Source organism: Idiotropiscis lumnitzeri, chromosome 11 (assembly GCF_059441095.1).
Source record: "Idiotropiscis lumnitzeri isolate Australia: NSW breed Sydney's pygmy pipehorse chromosome 11, RoL_Ilum_1.0, whole genome shotgun sequence".
In the NCBI taxonomy this organism is placed as follows: Eukaryota; Metazoa; Chordata; class Actinopteri; order Syngnathiformes; family Syngnathidae; genus Idiotropiscis; species Idiotropiscis lumnitzeri.
Window position 1 is genome coordinate 9397307 of NC_142401.1, and position 20115 is coordinate 9417421.

Genomic DNA, 20115 nt, shown 5'->3' on the forward strand with positions numbered 1-20115 from the left:
TGCTGAACAGAGGTTCCACCTTAAATGCTCAATTTCTATCACTTTTTTTTTCTCACAGAGGCCACAATCAGGAGAATGGGCAAATCAGAAAGCCAAATGGACATCATGGAGAAATCCAGTCAACCTGGCAAACGTGGTTGGACGGTGGCAGAAATCGGTCTCTCTGTCCTCTTACTGGTGGTCAGCTGTGCCCTGGCCGGTCTGGTGGTCCTCTACACATCCGCATTGAAAGGTACACGGGGGGGAACATGCAAACGCCACACAGGACGGCCGGCGCTGGAATCGAACCCACGACCTCAGCACTGTGAGGCCATCGTGATAACGAGTCGGCAACCGTGCCGCACGACTTGAGACTCGAAAGCTTGCGTTGCCAAATAAGGTCTATATCCTGCAAAAATATGAGGGCTTGTTTATCGCGTGTTTAGCCGAGTTTTCTCCTATAAGTCTAATGAAACCTGGCACTGATAAACAAAAATGAACCGTCATTAAAAAAAAAATGATCATAGATGCCGGAATGAGCGCGTTCGCAAAAACGCTCAGTTCACGTTCGTCTAAAATATGAACACGTTCATCAACTTCATTGAACTCATTCGGGGTACAACACGTTACTTGGTGTGAAAAGCTTGAGAACCACTGGTTAAAAAAAAATAAATAAATAAATAAAAATACCATGCTGACTATCTGCATAATCTCTTTGAGAATTCTAAAGAATTGTTCTTAGGACTTCCTCACAAATCTATAATTTTTTTTCCCCCCCCTTGCAGAACAATCTCAGCGCTCCAGCGTGTCACGGAACTCAGCAGACATGGGAGGTAAGCGATTGTAAAGCCCAGACAATCAACACGGCACAGTGAGGGATAAGTGGAATCACAGGGGAAGGTGCCACCGCGCTTAATACTCTAAAGTCTCACTGCTGCCAAGTCAGCAGCCGCGCACAAAAGTCAGCGCTGACGCACCAGAGTCCAGTGGGCCGCCAATCCAGCACAAATGCTTTGCACAAAGCACACGTCTTTATGTCAAACGCCATTCACTACTTTAATTATTACTTTGTGCTGCTTTTTTTGGGACCCACATTTAATATGGGGACATATGGGAAATAAATTCTTCACACCCCAACCATGAATAGAGGCAGATGAAGCCAACTTGGATGATAGGCGAAGGGCTTAAAGACAAACAGAGCAGTCGAGTTGAGATCGATTAAATGTCCTGAGAATGAAATGACTTGCATGAATGAGAATGTGAAATAGATTTTTAATGGCTGGTGTACAAATTAGGGCTCGACCAATATGGATTTTCTTAGGCCAATTTCTATACTTGAGTTAAATTAAAAAATAATTAAAAAAAAAAAAAAAAGGGGGTCACGATCTGCCAAATTTGTCCACATTTTTCCCTAATTTTAAGAGCGCTCCTACCGGCTGGTAAATTAATCATCCCATCAAAAAAGTACCTGACAATTTCTGAGAATATGAGCAATATATGTGAGCAAGTCCTTCTACTTGTCTTTGCCCAAAAAAAAATAAATAAATACATATTTTCACTCATGGAGGCAGCACTTCACACACTACACTTGACATTTTGTGGAGAGGATCTACATTTGTAGCCACACGGCAAAAAAGAAATGACTCCTTCGCCAAACATTCAAGCGTGTACTAATGCTAATCTGCGCTAACTGCAGCTCTGCTTACCTTTTGGCTTGTGACATGATTGTAGCGTCGTGTAGTCCAGCAACTCCACTCCAGACAAGGCTCAAGAATAGTGGAGAAACTTGATGTGAGGATGGAATAAAGTATATTGGCCCCACTGTGACGTAAAAAAAAATAAATAAATAAATAAAAATAAAAATTCAGAACAACTAACTCAATGACACATTTTTGCAAACAAGCAGCTCAGAAAAGATTTACTAGATTGTTTTAGTTCACACTTGGGTGGGCGGGCACTCCCAAGACCTAACTAATTGTATAAAAGCCATTAAAAAGTCAGTTCCACTTCCCTTTCACAAAAAAAGTGAGAGAAAAAGCCAAAGAAAAAGCTAAACACACAAGCACAAGTTTGAAAGCGGCTCTGAATCAAAACTTTCATTTTAAGGCAAAATGCTCCAACTTTTGAGGTGTTTAACATTTCATGGTACCACTGTAAGTGCAAGTGCTTTGTTCCCACCCAGGTCAGCTGTTTCGCTCCAACCTCGATAGCGTGTGCACAACTGCAGACTGCGTTACCGCCGGTGAGACCCGCATAGCATGTCATATAATTGTTTTTTTTTTTGTTGTTGTTGTTGTTGTTTTTTTTTTTTAAGTATTATCATCATCTCTTCCCCCAAAGCGTCGCGGCTGCTGCAGAACATGGATGCGTCTGTGAAACCTTGCGATAACTTCTACCAGTACGCCTGCGGGGGCTGGCTGGAACGCCACGTCATCCCCGAGACCAGCTCGCGTCACAGCGTCTTTGACATCCTCAGGGATAAGCTGGAGATTGTGCTTAAAGGTCAGTATGTGGCCCTTCTTTGGTTAGAGCAGAAAGTGGCAAACTACGGGGTTGCGCCAAGGTCTTCCAGGTGTGAGATTTAAAGGTGTGAAGGATGCAATGTTAAAAAGCTCAAGAGGGAGGCTTTAGTCAAATCCAGGCTTTTTTTACGGTGTGTGGGGAAGAGTTGGTGCACGCTAGAAACACAAAATAACATAATTATGGGTCAAAAATGGACCGATCTACTAATTCTGACAATTCGTCTTGCATTTTTTGGGGGTGTTTTCTGCAAAGACAACTCAGAAAGTGGAAAAAGAAAGAAAAGTGGATCGGTCCATTTTTGACCCAAAATTGTGTTGTTTTTTTCGTTTAGTTTTTTGACCCAACTGTTTTTAGAGTATGGGCTAAAATTATATTAAGTTAAAATTATAATACGATTGTGATAATAGTCTGAATCACATATTCTTTCTAAATGACATTTTTTTTTAAATAATATTGCAGACTGAAAGGGTCTTTTATACCATTTTTGAAAATCATAAAAAAATGTCAAAAACAATATAATTGAATCACTGCTCTGTATTAAATTAAAAGAATCTAAAGAAAAAAATGCATCATTCTTTTTAAAACTATCCCCCAGAAACAAATCATTTCAAATCACTGCTCTGTATTAAATGTTTGTAGTTAAAAAAAACAAAAAAAACATTTGGATTTTTTTTTCTTCGCATTAATTTAGCAAATTAATCGCCGCTCTGACTTCACGACAAGGCTTGCCAATGGTGATCATTACTTACCACTAACACAAAGTCTGCGTGTTGTCACCTGCCTTTCAGGTGCTTTGGAGACGGACAGCGAAGAAGACAGAGATGCCATCAAGAAAGCCAAAATCCTTTACAGCTCCTGCTTGAATGAAAGTAAGCACATCGAAAGGTCGACCCGATGAAATAAAAAATGATTTTATTGCAGGAAGTACACAATTGCGGCTTCTAAGGTCAAAAACCTCAATACTAGTTCCTTTAATAAAATAATCCTTATTAGGATGAGTGAACCTTGAAAGAGCTCTGAGATTCGGTTCAGGTCTTGCATTGGACCTGTGCACATGTCCCTAATGATGTGACCGCTTGACTTATTTAGGCCTCATCGAGCAACGCGACTCTCAGCCCCTCCTGAGGCTCATCGACATGATCGGCGACTGGCCGGTGGCTTCTGATGACTGGAACGCCACATCTGGTAAAACAAACCATGCACCGTTCGCAATAAATCACTTGAGTATAATTTTGTGTTTGCTAATTAATTTGTTACAAAGGAATCAAGTTGCTATTAAAATGAGAAAATAGTTAGGACTAAATTGGTGCTCTGTATTAAATATAAAAATATGTTTTTGAGTTATTTAAAAAATAAAAAAATCTAATCGAATTGCTTATCTGAATTAAAGGGAAAAAATCCCTTTTTTACTCCTTATAAAATGAAAAGATATTGCAGATTGAATGACATTTATATATGAATTATACACATTCAAAATTGGAAAAAAAAGGCTATATTGAATGACTGGACTGTTCTCTATTAAATTTAAAATTCAAGAATTTTCTAACGAAGAAAATAAAGTCCAATAATAATCAAAATATTTTCATACTTTTTTTTTTTGTCTTTTTTTATTCAACTGATACCGATTAAATTACTAAATCAATCCATCCGTTTTATACACCTCTTTGTCTCGTTTGTGTTTTGGAGAGATTCGAATTCTGAACCTTAAACTGTGAGGCCGATGTGCTAATCAAAAGTCCACCATGCTGCCTTAAACTGCAAAATGTCCTTTTTAATGCCCCGATGCTGGCACGGGCATTTAATCTATGAGCTAATCCCTGACATTATTATTGAACCTTGAAAGAAATCTGAGCGCTCTACATTTGCTTTTACCGCAGAGGAAGAATGGAACCTCGAGGACACTCTGGCCACAATGACAGCTCGCTTTCACAAGAAGGCTCTCCTGGACATGTACGTGTGGACCGACGACCGGGATTCTCGGCGCCATATCGTTTACGTAAGATCTCCATTTCTTATGAAAAAGTGTAGAGGTGATTTAATTAATTTGATTTAATTAAATTCATTATTTATTTATTTTCTTTTTAAGAGATAGATTAAGATACAGTAATTGAATCATTGAAACAAAGTGTTGTTTAATGAAAGAATACTTTACTGTCAGATCAATTAGTATTAATTTGAATTTAAAATTTTAAATTGAACTAGTAAAAAAATGAATATGGTCTCTGTAATATTATGTTATAGTATACAACTGTATATTATTTATCTTGTATTTTGTTTAGATTGACCAACCAGGACTTGGGATGCCTTCAAGAGATTATTATTTTAATGACGGAAACTACAAAAAGGTGAGGCGGGGAAGGGTAAAATTTCAATTTCCTTACAATATTTTTTGACTACTTTTCAAACTGTTGTTCACATCCTCTTTGCGTAAAAGCAGCTGCATAGCTTATTGTTTACACCGTACACATTGTCATCGCTCTGAATAATGTCATCATAGGTTCGAGAGGCCTACCTCCACTTCATGGTGGCGATCGCCAAGATGACCCGGGAGGACAGGAACCTGACACAGGACGATGAACGCGTGTGGGAGGAAATGATGCAAGTGTTGGACCTGGAGACGGATATCGCCAACGTGAGTGTGACCATGAACGAGAAAAGAGAGAAACAGAGGCGCTCTCGTACTGCTGAAAGGTAGAAAGAAATTAATTGCCGGGGGGGTGATAACACAACATCACTCGGTTTACAATTAAATATTAGTGATAAACAATAGTGGGGTATGTCCAAAATCATGTTATCGCGCTACTGTAGGAAATAAAAAAGAGAATCGGAAAATTGGTTTTGATTTCAAAATGCGAGCACATCAAATCGATCATTCCACCATAAAACATATCAAGAAATGTATCGAATTTGATCGGCAAGCTATATTTTAAAAAGGAGATGTCACATTTACAGTAAGCTACTGACAAGTTAATTCATATTGCAAAACGACAACATGAAACTCACGGCATCACGCGCTCTCGACCTGAGCCGTCCCATATCGAGTCGAATCGTAATGCCACTGGATCGAACTGAAATCGTTCCACTTTGACCATCCTTGAATCGTATCACATCCCGTGTATCGAGATACAAATTGAATCGCATTTTATTGGAGATATCTGTCAAGCTCTGTTGTCGAAGTTCATAAACTGTTAAGGAAAAAAAAAAATCTTCAACAAATCGATAAAATCGACTTTTCACCAAGTTGTCCTCCACACTGTTCCATTTTAAGCCGGAACAACAACCAGTAAACATTTAATAGCATTGTTTTCGCAGCATTTCGCAGATGATTTCTCTCCATCCAGGCCACATTGCCGGCTGAGGAGCGCCAGGATGTCACTGTACTTTACAACAAGATGACGCTGAACGAGCTGCAGCGCACATTCGGATTTAACGTGAGTGAGGACTGAGTGTCTGGCTTGGGAGATAACACACATCACGGCGAGAAGCAGTTGATTACAATGCTCCAGTCGGACAAAAGAAAGTAATTAACACAAATGTTGCGATGGGAATTGACGACAGCGGGCTGCTACACGTGATTAGATAATGATGTCTTTGTCTTGAGACTCGCTGAAAAAGCCTTATGGCTTATTTTCCCATGTTTGTTTTGTAACTGACAATTAGATGTTGTGGTCATGAGGCGGTGTGACGGCAGCTGCTGTACGTCCGACGACCTTATATACTGGATTCATGTCCTTTGTTTATGATTGCCATATGCAACCTCTTATCTTGATTGAGGATCCCTACTCTAGATTGGAGCTCATTTGGCCTTCGTAGGACTCCGTCAAGGTTTGAGCCCAAAATGGCTTCTTCAAACCAAAATGGAGGACTTTCTGTTCGCACGAGTCCTTGGGATTTTTTTCATGCTTGCTGCTCTGATAAATACGTCCACCAATCTTTCCAGTGGGCTACTGGACAACTGGATGATTTCAAACCCGATGGCCTGCTGCCCCTGAAAAGAAAACTCTCATTTCTTACTGTAATAAAATATTTTTTAAAAATGGCAACATTTGTTTTGCAGGGTTTTAATTGGACACGGTTTATTCGAGGCGTTCTATCCAGCGTGTCCCTCGATGTGGAGCTGGAAGAGGAAGTGGTGGTGTACGGCTCGCCCTACCTGGACAAGATGAACGAAGTCCTCTCCAGACACAGTGTCCGGTCAGCATAATGCACGCATCCAAAGAAAAAAGCGAAACACACAAGTATAGTAACACTTCATGTGTGCAGAACAATGCAGAACTATCTGACCTGGCAGCTGGTCATTGACAGAGTGAACAGCTTGAGTCGTCGTTTCAAAGATGCCAGGGCGCGTTACAGGAAGGTAGACTCCACGTTTGGTTCCTGAATTCCAAAATCCCCGCGGGGTTTTAACATTTGTGTGTGTCTCAGACTCTGTATGGGACCACGGTGGAGGATGCCTGGTGGAGAGAATGTGTTCGTTACGTCCAGAGCAGCATGGAGAATGCTGTCGGAGCACTGTACGTACGCGAGACTTTTGCCGGAGAAAGCAAACGGATGGTGAGGATCGATACCAAATTCACATCGGAATAGAAACAGTTTGGATGGGGACAGTTGTCATTATCCATCCATCTTTTTCTATACCACTTATCGGGTTCCGGGTCACGGGGTGCTTAAGCCTATCACAGCTGACTTGGGGCAAAAGGTGGACATCACCCATGACGGTTCGTCAATAACCGAGTTCTCACAATCATCTTGGTCCCTTCATTTTCATAGGTCAGCGATCTCATCGGTAAGATCCAGACAGCGTATGTTGAAACGCTGGAGGAGCTAAGTTGGATGGATGCACCCTCCAAAGAGAAGGCCAGAGAGAAGGTACATCCATTCGAGCATGAGCCGGTGCTCATCCGAGTCTTGGTCATAAGGGAGCGGTCCAAGCAGGGAGGCCAAGTGTTCCCCGTCTTTGGAAACCTCCTTAAATATCACTGGACCTCAAGGCAATCCCAAGACAGTCGGGAGACAAAGGCACTCTAGCGTCGTCTAAGTCTGTCTGAGGTTGTCTTTTGGTTGGACTTTCCTTGGAATGCCAACACGGAATCAGAGATCTTCCAACTGGAATAGGGCCTCAAAAATCTGAAGCGTATCAGATCTGCGCGGTGATATATCCTGTCATAGCGAGATTGATGTAATCAATATAGGTGGCGTGAAATCACCTGTGTCTGCCCAAACAACATTATGGTGATTTCAAGTGTCCATTTACAGACATTTCACACATGAGTGTTTTGAACTCTTGAAGCTGTGGGGAAAATCCAGCGCAAAACAAAAAACAAAACACCCCGCTCCTCACCCAAGTGGACTACATAAAGTACAATGGTCATTGACGATCACCGCATGAATGCAGATGTTCAGAATTGTCACCCTCATTGTGCTGTATGTCCTGCAGGCCATGGCCATCAAAGAGCACATTGGGTATCCAGATCACATCCTGCAGAAGAGTAACCAGAAGCTGGACCAAGAGTATGCTCATGTAAGAATACAGACACGGTTTAAATGGAGAAAATTACCCCTCCCCCCCAAAAAAAATAATGAACTTGGATCCCCTCATTCGTGCTGCTTTCTCCATTCAGTTGAATTTTAGCGAGGATCACTACTTTGAGAACATTCTGGAGAACCTCAAGTCTGAGGCCCACAAGAGTCTCAAGAAGCTCAGAGAGCCCGTGGATCCTAACTTGTAAATCAACACGCAACAAAAGATTTTGAGTATTTTGTGCTGAGAAATGTTTGATGACAGGATTCTAAACATTCCTGGTCGCTCCTCAGGTGGATAATTGGTGCTGCCGTGGTGAATGCTTTTTACTCTCCCAACAGAAACCAGATCGGTAAGATCTTTCATGAGGACGCCTCTGAATAGCGTCTTCAGTGACACTCGTGCACCTTCTTGTGCTCCCAGTGTTTCCCGCAGGCATCCTGCAGCCACCTTTCTTCAGTAAACATCAACAACAGGCTCTGAACTTTGGTGGGATTGGCATGGTCATCGGCCATGAGATCACGCATGGATTTGATGACAACGGTAAGACTAGTTAAATGATGGCGACTTTGAATGCAGAACTGGTAATCTAACATGTTACAATATCTACAACAAAAATGCGGCAACTAATTGGGTTGAATAGCAGACTAGTCTTCTTACGGTTTCCTTCAGTACGCCAGTTGTCTCCAAGTACTCTAGTTTACTGTGTGATCCAGGTTTCTTGGGGTATTGCAGTTCTGTCTGGGTTGTCATGTTTTCTAGGAATACTCCAGTTTTCCTTGGGTAGCCCAAATACTCCGTTTTTATCCAGGAACTCCAGCTATCTTCCGCTTTTCTTTGAATACTTTAGATTTCTGTGTCAACTCCTGGTTTCTTTGGGTAATCCGATTTTCTCTCTGTCCAATAGTTTCTGACACAGCTTTCTCTGGCTACTTCAGTTTTCTCAGAATATTAAATTTTTCTGTACACTGCAGGTTTCTTTGTGTAGTCCAGTTTTGTCCAGGTACTCCTGTTCTATCTTCTCTAGGTATTCCATTTTTATCTGGGCACTCAGTTTTTTTCCCCCCAAATACTTTGGTCTCCCAGCACGATTTGCTTTCTGCTCACTGCTCCTTAGTGACGGTTTAAATGCAGAGACCAAATTTCACTGTGCATTGTACATGTGACAAAATCAAATAATATACGGCTGAGGGAAGTACAACTCACGATGTAGTCAAATTAATGTACCGTACCTGGTGTTCCATGGCAGGGCGTAATTTCGACAAGGACGGCAACATGCTCAACTGGTGGAGTAATTTCTCTGCAGAGCATTTCAAGGAGCAGTCACAGTGCATGGTGCAGCAGTATGGCAAGTTCATCTGGAAGCTTGCGGGTGGACAAAATGTAAGGCTTGTTCATGATGATAGATCCAATATATCAGGATTTGTTTGTAAGCATCATCAACTTATTGTAGGTGAGCGGGATCAGCACTTTAGGGGAGAACATCGCAGACAACGGAGGAGTTCGGCAAGCCTACAAGGTGGGCTGTCACATGAGGGATTTCAAGGCGCACATGACATTTGTTTTGAAATTGACGCTTCATTTTTTCTTTTTTTTTTATAGGCTTACCTGAAGTGGGTGGAAACAGAAGGTGAAGAGCCTCGTCTGCCCGGTCTAGACATGGATCACAAGCAGCTGTTCTTTCTTAACTTTGCCCAAGTAAGTAAACAAAACAAGGATATATGATATTTTATACGTTCACCAAGAATCAGAGACATTCAGCGGTGGATTGGTGCTTTTGAAAAAGTACCACTCAGTACCTTAAATGATCATTTTGCTTCATCCAGGTTTGGTGCGGTGCATATCGCCCCGAATATGCCAGCCAGTCTATCAAGACGGACTCTCACAGCCCATTAGAATACAGGTAAAACATACATACCGCCAGAGATAAACGATTTATTGCTAGCCAAATTTTTAAGAAGGATTAGAAAAGAGAGTTGTCAGGTTAGGGGTAATGAGAACCACTCTAGCCGAAAGAGTGGTCGGCGTTGTTGCTCCACATTCGATTCAGTCTTGGATTTTCTCCGTGGAGTACTCAATTTTTCTCTAGGTACTCCAGTTTTCTGGCACTTTGGTTTTCTCCAGACTCTAGGTTTCTTCAGAAACTCCAATTTTCTCCAGAGGCTCCAAGCTTCTCTGGGAACTCTAGAAATCTCTGGGGTCTTAAATATTCTCTGGCAACGCCTACTTCAGTTTTCCATGGATGTTGGGTTAATTTCTTTTCAGTTGCCTTTCTGTATGGAATTTTTCCTCTAAACTTAGAAATCCAGGAACACCAGGGATCTTCGTGGACTCTGGGTTTTCTGGGAACGCAAAGTTTATTTGGGTACTCCAGTACTCTGTTTCCTCTGAGTTAAATTTGATGTCTCACAGCAGCCTTTAAAGTCGAATGTTGCGATCTCAACTTGATGTCCTCTTTATTTTTCTCCTTAGAGTTCTCGGTTCGCTCCAGAATTTTGAAGCTTTCTCAGAAGCATTCCAGTGCCAGAAAGGCAGTCCGATGAACCCAGAGCAAAAGTGCCGCGTCTGGTAGAAATTTTACACTTCGGTTGTCATGTCCTGTGACGGCAGACTAGGAGACACCGTCTTCATGCTGACTGTCCTGCAACAGTCTCGTTTATTTGGGGTGATACCAAGTGAAGTCACTGTCGGCTGTTTTCAAATGGAGACATCATGGATTAGTTTGAAAGTAAACACTCTGGAGGATTCACGAGGCAACACTTATGACTTGTGTAAAACATTTTCTTTTGGGAATTTTCCACGTAAATCTTAAGAGCAGATCTTTGTGATTAACTCGTGAAAGTTTTCATTCGACCACCGCGAAGTGAATCACAGCGAGCACATGCAAAAGTAATGAAACCATCGGTGGCTAGAACAGAATTAGTTCCGCTCTCTGAGTATCAGAAATTAAAATGTCAACTGCAGCTTTTAAAAATAAGTCAGCAAATATTTAAACTCTGGCTTTTCAGAAGATTTTTTTAGTGTCTCAGACGCACACTACTTCAACTTTAAAAAATAATTGCAATCTTCAGAACTTTAACAGTTCGAGGAAACTGTCTGACCCATGATTGTTTTTTTTTGGGGAGAATTGAAGAAAGAAATGCTCAAATGGTTAACCTCAGAACCTTTTCATACAGTACAGGTAGCTGTTTTATGTAGTTGTTAGTTGTAATGTAAAAAGTTATGCGAGTAACTGCTTAAAATGCGATGTAGCAAACAAAATATCCATCTTGTCTTATCACAACAAAAAACATTTTTTTTTGTTACAATCAGGATAGGGGAGCTCTGGATTCCTTTTTGGTCAGATTCTGAGTCGTCTGTTTGTGGAACTCTCAAGTTCTGCGAGTTGGTTGTTTCATCAAATTTGGGGGACAAATAGTTGTCAAAAACAAGCAAAGATGTAGTAAAAAAAAACGACAAAAAAAATAAATATTTTAAAAATAATTTATAATAATTTATTTGCTATGAAGAGTGCGGCTTTTGACGATAAATTCCCTTTTAAGTTTCAGTCCTGTCACAGACATTTTCCTAGTTGGCTTATTAATCGCTGATTCCCCTAAAAAAATAAAATAAAATTGCTCACCTACTTTTATGAAAATAACGTCACAAAAGAGACCTCGACTGTACCAAGTTGTACAAAATAATTGCTTTAATCGTTAGCTATTTTGAGGATGAAGTCCCTTTTCTTGCTTGAATGTCGTCATCAACATTATCTTTGTTAGTTTATCATCGCTATCTCCCAAAGAAATGTGAAAAGCATAAAAAAATAAATAAACATACTATAACTTGGGGTGTTTTGTCTTGTTTAGTCCCGTCCTTGTTTGGACTGGGATTAGGGAATTCAAGATTCTACTTTCCATGCGCGTGTCCACTGAATTTAAAAAAAAATAAAAAAATATCATGCTAGCTCATCGCAGTGTTTTTGAAGCACCCTTAGCGTCTTCTCCCTGCTCCCACAACTGCATGTGACATTTATGAGACGACAAGGCTACATTTGTCGAATTATTACCGTGTAACAACACGGACTAATGTGTACACGAAGCTAATACTGGACTCTTTGCCTTTCGGACACAAGCAATTACACGTGAAAGGCGGACTGATCAGGCAGCAGCCAGCAGATGAAGCTCACATTGATTTAATGGAGATGAAAGGACGCCGAGGCCTTGTGACCGCCAATAAGAATCTGGACGAATGGCGCTGAGACTGTTATTTTCTATCTTTATTACCATGTAATGGAAGGGGAATCAAAGCGGAGCATAGGAGGAAGGGGCGGGAGCGTGTAGAGTGGTGTGATTAGTGTTGCTTCTGTGCTACAAAGAGTTTTAAAAAAGAACGAAGGAAAGATATTCAGGATGCCTTGTGACTGTTTGGTCGTACTGTTATATTCCGCAATATGTACTAGATATACATAGGTGTTACTGTATTTGTTTCATGTTCTATACAGCGATATATACAGTATATATACCGGAACGATCTCTAAAAATGTGAGAGGAATGTATTTATCTATTTATAAGATTGCACTGTTGCTTTGCCAGCTTTAAAATGTATAATAAAATAATGTTTTATGAATGTTCTTGCTGTTCATTTGATTTCTACAATGATTGCTATTTTTGTCATGCTAAGCTGTAACGATTGCTATTAAAGTGAATGTTCCAACAAGATGAATTAAATGGATATTTATTCAAGTTTTGGAAAGAGGGTCGGACAATTACGTGGACTATCATGTGAAAGCCAACGGGTAGGCGAAGCTGCTTTCTACAGCGGTTTCTGCTACGTATACCACATGTATCCGGTAGCCGGAATTGTAATTGCCTAACCTTGCCCAGAAAAAAAGCAACAATTGCATGAGCCAGAACTGCCCCTTGCATACTGAGTGATTTCAACCAAAATGTTACAAGTAGATGTTAAGTGTACTGTAATTGTTCATTCTTTATGTATTTCGAAAGAAGAATGTCAGACTTTCTTTGGTGCCACTTGGATACAGTAGTAAATTGAGAAAAAAATACCCCCCCCCCCAAAAAAAAAAAAACATTAACAAACTGAAAGCAAGAAATTATTTCCTTGATTTTATTGTAAATGTTTTCAAAACAAGGTGAGATATTTTTTACAGTGGAATGTGTCATCTTGCGCCCGGGTGAGATTTGAATAAAATTTGATAAGTGGTGTCCTCATCGAGTGCAAACGTCGTCATTGCACTGCAAGAAAAAAGGGGTAAGGGTAAGGATTTGTCTCAGTACAATGGATCAATATTTTGATCTAATAAGGAATAAAAGCTATCCATATTGATGAGTAAAAACTACCCAAAAAATAGTTTGGAAGGCTTGTAAAAGGGTGCCAAAGAACAGTTATTTGTTTTGGTCGTGTTGCAATGTTGCTGGCACTCTAGAATAAGGTACCAAAAAGTGGTACTTTTAGGTACCCAATCACAGCAGTAGGTACCTTCATCTTGAGTTTTGTATTTCATTTTTTTTTTTTTATTAATATTTTGAGGGGTCATTTTTGCATTTCGAAATTGTTCTTTAAATTATTTAAGGTGACAATGAGTGCCATAAAAGGCACCTAAAATAAAATGTGTCATTTTATCATTTATTATATTACTTTCAAATAATTTACCCCAAGAGGAGTCATTTTTGACTTCTGACACATACTTTTTGTAATCGTACAACTGATAATAGATGTTATCATTTACAAAAAAAAAAGCATGAATCTTACAAATACATTTTAAATGAATTTGCAAAACAATTATCAAATAAAATAAAATAAAATATTGTCTATTTTACTAAGATTATTGTATTTAATGCCAAATTGTTTATTTTTTCAGCAAAATAATACTGGACAAAGAAATGACTACACTTCTTTAATCAGAGATGCACGTAAACATTTCTACATGATTTTTTTTCAATTCTGCCTTTTTAAATAATAATAATAATAATAATAATAATAATAATAATAAATATTCATGAAATAAGGTTTAGGTTCAGCAACATGTGGAATTTTTTTCCAAAACGTCATAGCTATAAATTACAACACATGATAAAATCCACAGCTTTTGTAGGTCAATCTTAAAAAAACAAAAAGTGAAAATATCTCCAAAAAATGTTGTAGAAAAAAAAAATATAAATACATTTAGGGACATGTAACACCATCGCTGATAAAAAAAAAAAAAAAATTGCTTATGGCCAGTGTAATTCATGCTCATTTCTACATTTTATTAAATATAATTAATTTGATTAGAATTAATTGATGAGTTCATTAATAATATCTAACGTTAGCAGGAACAGTATTGCGTATGACTGCGGGTGTAACCGAACAAAATGTGCACAAAGTGAACCTCTGAATACTTTCCAGATGCATCATAGATTCATCCTGTATCGACCGAATGACGACATTTCCAGTACCCACAGATAAGACACGTTTCACAGATGACTTAGTCCTCAACACAAACATGTCAAGTCACTCTTGAGAAGAAGCAGAATTTCTTGGGATCAACCGCTGATCTGGACACGTTCACAAGGCTTCACTGTCGGCGTGGCCCCCCCACACGCAAACAAGCGCGTCCGCTAGCTTGTGACTATGTGACAAGCACTCATTTTCTTAAGCATTTGGAGCACACAGTCCAACAATGAAGTCTTTTGTGTTCCGCGAGCTCGTTGCCCCTCGGAAAGGTTACGGGGAGGTCGGCAGTGCGTGGAAGGGACGGGTGAACGACGGTGGTGACGGGGGTTGGTTTCGGCGTGCTGGTGAACGTCACTAGCGACCTGACGGAACTGAAGGTCACAGGACTGACTAACAAAAAGTGTCCCAACCTTTATTAAGTCCCGGCACTCATTTTACATTAGAAAAATTCAATGGCACGTTATATTATTTTGTAAAATAGTTTGCTGTCGGAAGCCACCACCTGTTAATTTAAGTGAGGCAACCGTGTTTTTAATGCCAAAAGACGTAATTGGCGCTTCTGACACCAACTGGCTTTTTTTTTAATTTTGCAGGGATCCTTTATTGTTTTCAAAGCGAGAATACTACTGATTGGCTGATTACCATCTGCCAAAATAATATTCCTCAACTATGAGAAACCGTCTGAGCAAAACCAGAATTGGCAAAATATCGGACTTTCTCACTAGCAACAGTATCATTGATATAATGGTCCTAATCCAGTGAAGTAATGTACTTTTTTTTTTTTTTTTGCAGGATGATGGGCTGTGACGAGTAAGTAACGACCTTGATATTGTCCGTGGAGAAGCCTGTTAGATGCGCGCAATGGTGCTGACGTAAATCTGACGTCTGGTTTGTGAACACATGGTTTTTTCTTGCAGTTCCATTTAACCCTTCACTGGGAAGGCCCTATTAAGGTAATCAAAAATGACAATAGCACTTTTTTTATTTTTAGAATAACAACACTGTGTCTTACCACTGGCCTCTGGCCCTCCTTCGCATGTGACGAAATGGACAAAGCTTTTGCGATATCCTCCAAAGGTACATAGTCTCCTGGGGAGTCTTGGATGAAGTGCAGCAAGGTTTTCTCCCCCCCTTGGGAACCACAAAAGATACAGAGGATGTTGTGAAATGCACTATAAAAATAAAGTTGTATTGTATTGTATTGTATTAACAAGTCCATGCCTTTTTTTTTGTGCCATTTTTCTTCCATCTAAGTCAGACTAGTCTTAAAAATTTCCATGTAGTGATGGAGCAGCTAAAGAGAGAGGTAGGGCGGGGCAAGACCATTTCAAGACTTAAAAACAAGAATCTGAATGCAGAATCGTGTAATGAACTTAAGTGCACAGGCAGCCAGTGGAGGCTTATTTAATATAGCCTAAAACCACGAGCGAGAACATATCCTCCAAAAGTGGTTTAGAGGCAGGCATAGTCGACAGTGCACTTTCGATACAGCCACTAACCTGAGCTCACAACAGAAAACTACACCCTGCCTCCCATGTCACTCACCAGGCCAGGCTTCAACGTTAAAGGACACAGAAACTCAAATAGCCATAGTTATTATGGCATAAAGATGGAAGAGATGGCGACCCCAAGTGGACACTAATAATACCACACGTGTACATTTTGTTGTTTAAAAATGCAATAGCTTCAAGCCTAAATAATACAATCTTCATTTATTTAATTTATAAAATAATGAGAAGGGACCGAAAACACAATTAAAACTTGAGGAAAAACTACGCCATCAACATTAAATTTGATGACAAACATGCAGAGGAAGATTACTGAGCATCTGCCGTGAGGTAGTTCTCTTTGCATTGATTTTGCTTGTCCAGTCTGTTCTTTTATTATCAACTTATATTGTCTACTTAGTCCTTCTCCTTGCTTTATGGCAATCGCCCACCGTTTTCGCCTCGTTGTCATCAATGGGCCTCATGCACGATCACAGAGACAGACATAGCAAAACAGATCCCAACATAGCTAGGAAAAAAAACTGAAAAATATAATTGCAAATTATTATTGGATGGCTGTTACTATTAGCCTACTTTTATATAAACACTTTTTTTTCTTGCAGCATGGTTACGGTATGGACTAAACGCAAATAATGGGAAGAAAAAAAGAAAACACTTCACTTAGAGTTTCTTTTTTCATACGGAACAGCACTGCCCACTTGTGGACGGACTTCAACATACTGTATCATTAATCGAGGTTGCACTCAAGCCAACATTTTAAAAAAAAAATAGTGAAAAAAAAATCCACCAATACTATACTATAGAGCAGGGGTCTCAAACTAAATTTACCTGGGGGCCACTAGAGGCAGACTCTGGGTGAGGCTGGGCCGCATCAGGTTTTCCGCAAGAAAAAAATAAAAAAAATCTAATCTTCTCAAATGTCTTTATTTTTATTTTTTAACACAAAATAAGATTTAAAAATAAATAAGGAATTAATAAGAAAATAAATAAGGAATTAATAAGAAAATTAATCAGTAATAAATAATAATAATAATAATAATAATAATAATAATAATAATAATGAGTCAAATGTCTGTATTAACAGTTCTTTAATCTTCTTCTGAACATGAATTGTCCTGAACATGAGTGGAACATTCATCAATCAAACCCCTACTAAAACATCGAAAAAAAATTACAATCCTACCCTCATTTTAAAGCTGAAGATGTGCCCAACAATAATCCGCGGTTCAATTTTATCCACTGTGACCAGGTAATGGTCAAATGGCCCGCGGGCCGCGAGTTTGAGACCCCTGCTATAGAGCATGGTAAGCACCTGGCTGTCGACTGAAAATGACATCACAGTTGCTCAGGTAACGGCCAATCATGGCGTAACTCTTTTCTGAAGCTGAGCCATGATTGGTCGTTTTGACTGGTGGGCCTGTATTGAAAATGTTCTTGTCAAGAATATATTGGTGTTAACTTCCCCTTTAAAGACTGAGTAGTTATAATTAATTGTTGTGTCAGGATACAGTGATTGACTTAATGTACCTTTAGCTACGATGAGCATTCCTCCACTCTGGAGTAGGTCACCTGAGAAATTGCCTTGGATTCCGGCAGTGCTGGCCTGCGTGTGAAGCAGCACGAATAGAGACTGTGTCAGTGTATGTTCTGGCAACGGCGGGAGAATCACACCAGCATGCAACTAAACATAGCTTACCTTTGAGGATACTTCTCGTACTTTCTTCCCCAGCCCGGCGGGAACCACACTCAAAGCTGTGAACCTGGCAAGTCAATACAAGTGGCGCATTATCATTTTTAAGGCAGCATGATGGTTCAAATTTCAGCGACAAGAAATGGGGCTGACTTGTACGAAAGTCATGAACTATTGTGCAGCCCAGCCTTTGGCAAGCAAACATCATAGTTAGTAATAAATACGCTTTTGGCCACAGGTGTCAAACTCCAGTCTGGGAGGGCCGCTTTCCGGCATGCTAATAATCTCGACCTAATGTTGTGTGGTGCAGTGTGTTCAGGTAAAATTTAATTATCTCACCTTTTGAAGCCCAAATCCTTGTAGCATTTCTTTTGCTCATCAATGTAGATTGCTAGAAAAGAAAGACAAGCTTTGGTTATTTATTTCATTGGAGTCACGCTGGGGGCAATGTAATATAGACACGGAGATACACACAAAGTATAAAAAAAATTTTTTTTAGACGTTTTGCAACTTAGTCAGTAAGCTCTCATTTTTTTTCCCACAAAGGATAAAGAATACGTGCCTGTGACTACAGTTATATTGTCTATGTACAAGTGTTGCTCCAACATTAGTGACCTGTTGCTTCAAGGGTCATAACACTGCGACACCGAAGCTATGTGTTAGCCTGACAAATGAAGCCCCTCAATTCAACAAAGTCCCTTGGAACCAAGATGGTGCCGAAACCATACTTCTGAATAACCGAGGCACGTGTGTGTCACATAAATGCCGCTTACAGCCTTTAAAGAAGCCCAACTTCTTGAACTCTTCAAGGCCCAACTCCTCGGGCCCGATGCCCACCAGTGCCACGCCGTTGGCGCTCAGGTCAGGCTCCAGCTTGCTGATCTCGGCTGCCGTCCAGCGGCACACCTGGCAGCCAAAGCGGCGAAGGAAGAACAAGACTGCCGGCTGGTCCTGCCACAGGGACTGCAGCGCCACACTCTGTGAAAACAAGAAAGGACAAAGTCAGATATCAATGTCGTATTTACTTACAACTACTTTGTTAGTGTACGTAACTAGATTTTCCTTGGGTATTTATTCTGATGATGCCTATATACTTTTACTCCTGACATTTCAAAACAAATACCTGGACTTTCTACATCTTATTTTGTCAAACTAGGTTTCATGTGATACATATAATAATCATGACATCAATGATATCATATATCCTTTGAATTACAGTATTTTATTTCCTCATCCAATAAGACAACAAGACCAAACAGAATCACAAAATTCTCATCAATTCCCAATTCCTATCCCTCGTGGTGAATTGTACCAACCTAACTAGAGACACATTTGACACAAATCAGACTCAGTATGGAATATAATAATAGCAGCTTTATGACACTTATTCTCTAAGGCTGGCTCCATAGCTCCAAGAGCTTTAAATGGGAAAACAACGTGAAGAATTTATTGGATGGAGTTTGTTCAGTTACTTTTATATCTTACCTCCCCAGTGACCGCGCTCTTCAACAAGTTCTTCCCGACGCGAACAAGGTCGACGTTGGCCATGTTTTAGGAGAATAAAATAAATCAGCTCAATGCAGCAAGATCATATAATAGTAAATATATGTCACGCAGAGTTGTTGCGAAACAACTACTTCCTGGTTTGCCCAGTGAGTTGTGTCGTCCAATCGCATCAGGCAAGCTGGGAAACAGTAGCCAATCAGAATGCAATAAAGGACAGAAAAGAGGCGGGACATTCTCAAAAGAGAGAAAATATGAGCAAAGGTGATGGTTTACGACACTCTTCCAAGCCTTATTGTCTTTTCTTATGTCATGTTTTTCCCATTGACTTTTTTGTTTCTTTTTTCTTATTTTTTTCTTTTCATTTTTTTTCAACAAATATTTAAACTACATGGCAAAATGAAGTGTTTTACGTCACTCACGCGGGATTTCGATCAAAACTCTGGATGTGTTCATGTTACAAGCATTTTGTTTTATATGTTTATTTTTTATGTGCATGTTACAATGTGACATGACAAAGTTGAATTACTTGAGATAACCTTTTTTTATTATGATTTTTAAGTGCTTTCTACAATGTGAGGTACAACATATTTGAAAAATAATTTTAACTTTATTTTTTTACATTAGATTGTGAATTTGTATTTGCTTTTTTTTAATATTCAGTTTTTAAATATATTTTCCCTAAGGCATAACCGTTTTAAATTAAAATTTTATTTAAATTTTAATTTCAAATTTCATCTGTTTCTTTAACGAATACAATGTTTGGTTTCTATTTTAACTAAAAAGATTTAGTTATACAAATATTAGATTTTTTCAAAATTTAATTTGAATAATAAATTTTTTAAATTTATCATAGTTTAGTCTTGATAATGTTTTCCTACCTTTTAACATAGGGAGCCCCGCCATGCACTGGATTTGCCCTCGGCGGTCCTGCAATCCGGTTTTCGCCTACACCA

At 39.5% G+C, this 20115-nt stretch overlaps 2 protein-coding genes and 1 long non-coding RNA gene across 6 annotated transcripts in view; 1 reads left to right on the forward strand and 2 right to left on the reverse strand.

The window, feature by feature from the left end:
* mmel1 (membrane metalloendopeptidase like 1) overlaps positions 1-12635 on the forward strand; it is a 28310-nt gene extending 15675 nt beyond the window's left edge. For 2 of the 3 annotated variants that reach the window (XM_088309544.1, XM_088309543.1), the window contains exons 2-24: positions 59-232; positions 765-812; positions 2162-2221; positions 2320-2481; positions 3291-3371; positions 3592-3687; positions 4380-4498; positions 4782-4847; positions 5000-5134; positions 5844-5933; positions 6560-6696; positions 6766-6859; positions 6928-7056; positions 7273-7371; positions 7940-8023; positions 8124-8227; positions 8317-8375; positions 8447-8566; positions 9273-9406; positions 9477-9542; positions 9626-9721; positions 9850-9926; positions 10496-12635. In XM_088309544.1, coding sequence (XP_088165670.1) covers positions 76-232; positions 765-812; positions 2162-2221; positions 2320-2481; positions 3291-3371; positions 3592-3687; positions 4380-4498; positions 4782-4847; positions 5000-5134; positions 5844-5933; positions 6560-6696; positions 6766-6859; positions 6928-7056; positions 7273-7371; positions 7940-8023; positions 8124-8227; positions 8317-8375; positions 8447-8566; positions 9273-9406; positions 9477-9542; positions 9626-9721; positions 9850-9926; positions 10496-10595 — 2313 coding nt within the window. In that variant the 5' untranslated portion in view covers positions 59-75 and the 3' untranslated portion in view covers positions 10596-12635. The remainder of the gene's footprint in view (positions 1-58; positions 233-764; positions 813-2161; positions 2222-2319; positions 2482-3290; positions 3372-3591; positions 3688-4379; positions 4499-4781; positions 4848-4999; positions 5135-5843; positions 5934-6559; positions 6697-6765; positions 6860-6927; positions 7057-7272; positions 7372-7939; positions 8024-8123; positions 8228-8316; positions 8376-8446; positions 8567-9272; positions 9407-9476; positions 9543-9625; positions 9722-9849; positions 9927-10495) is intronic. The other variant, XM_088309545.1, reaches the window with a different exon arrangement.
* On the reverse strand, positions 1700-6310 carry LOC148327281 (uncharacterized). 2 transcript variants are annotated; one of them, XR_015845837.1, is made up of 4 exons: positions 5506-6310; positions 5015-5113; positions 3252-3357; positions 1700-1800 (listed from the first exon to the last, which is right to left on the reverse strand). It is a non-coding gene; the product is annotated as an uncharacterized LOC148327281 (long non-coding RNA). The 2 variants fall into 2 exon arrangements; XR_015845836.1 differs by having other exon boundaries at positions 3252-3360.
* A 480-nt stretch (positions 12636-13115) lies between the features above and the next one.
* prxl2b (peroxiredoxin like 2B) lies at positions 13116-19343 on the reverse strand. The gene is made up of 7 exons (XM_088309348.1): positions 19142-19343; positions 18430-18634; positions 17996-18047; positions 17663-17726; positions 17494-17569; positions 15471-15589; positions 13116-13257 (listed from the first exon to the last, which is right to left on the reverse strand). The coding sequence occupies exons 1-7, from the start codon at positions 19202-19204 to the stop codon at positions 13231-13233; spliced, it is 606 nt and encodes a 201-aa protein (XP_088165474.1). The 5' UTR covers positions 19205-19343; the 3' UTR covers positions 13116-13230.
* Positions 19344-20115: the final 772 nt, after the last annotated feature.

What these genes read in the sequence shown, in the direction of transcription:
- prxl2b (XM_088309348.1), bottom strand. Translation starts at nt 19,204, where the DNA reads ATGGCCAACGTCGACCTTGTTCGCGTCGGGAAGAACTTGTTGAAGAGC. An exon ending in AGAGCGCGGTCACTGGGGAG is followed by an intron (nt 18,635 to 19,141) that starts GTAAGATATAAA and finishes TTGTTTTCACAG; the next exon opens with AGTGTGGCGCTGCAGTCCCT. An exon ending in AATGCTCATCGTAGCTAAAG is followed by an intron (nt 15,590 to 17,493) that starts GTACATTAAGTC and finishes GTGGTTCCCAAG; the next exon opens with GGGGGGAGAAAACCTTGCTG.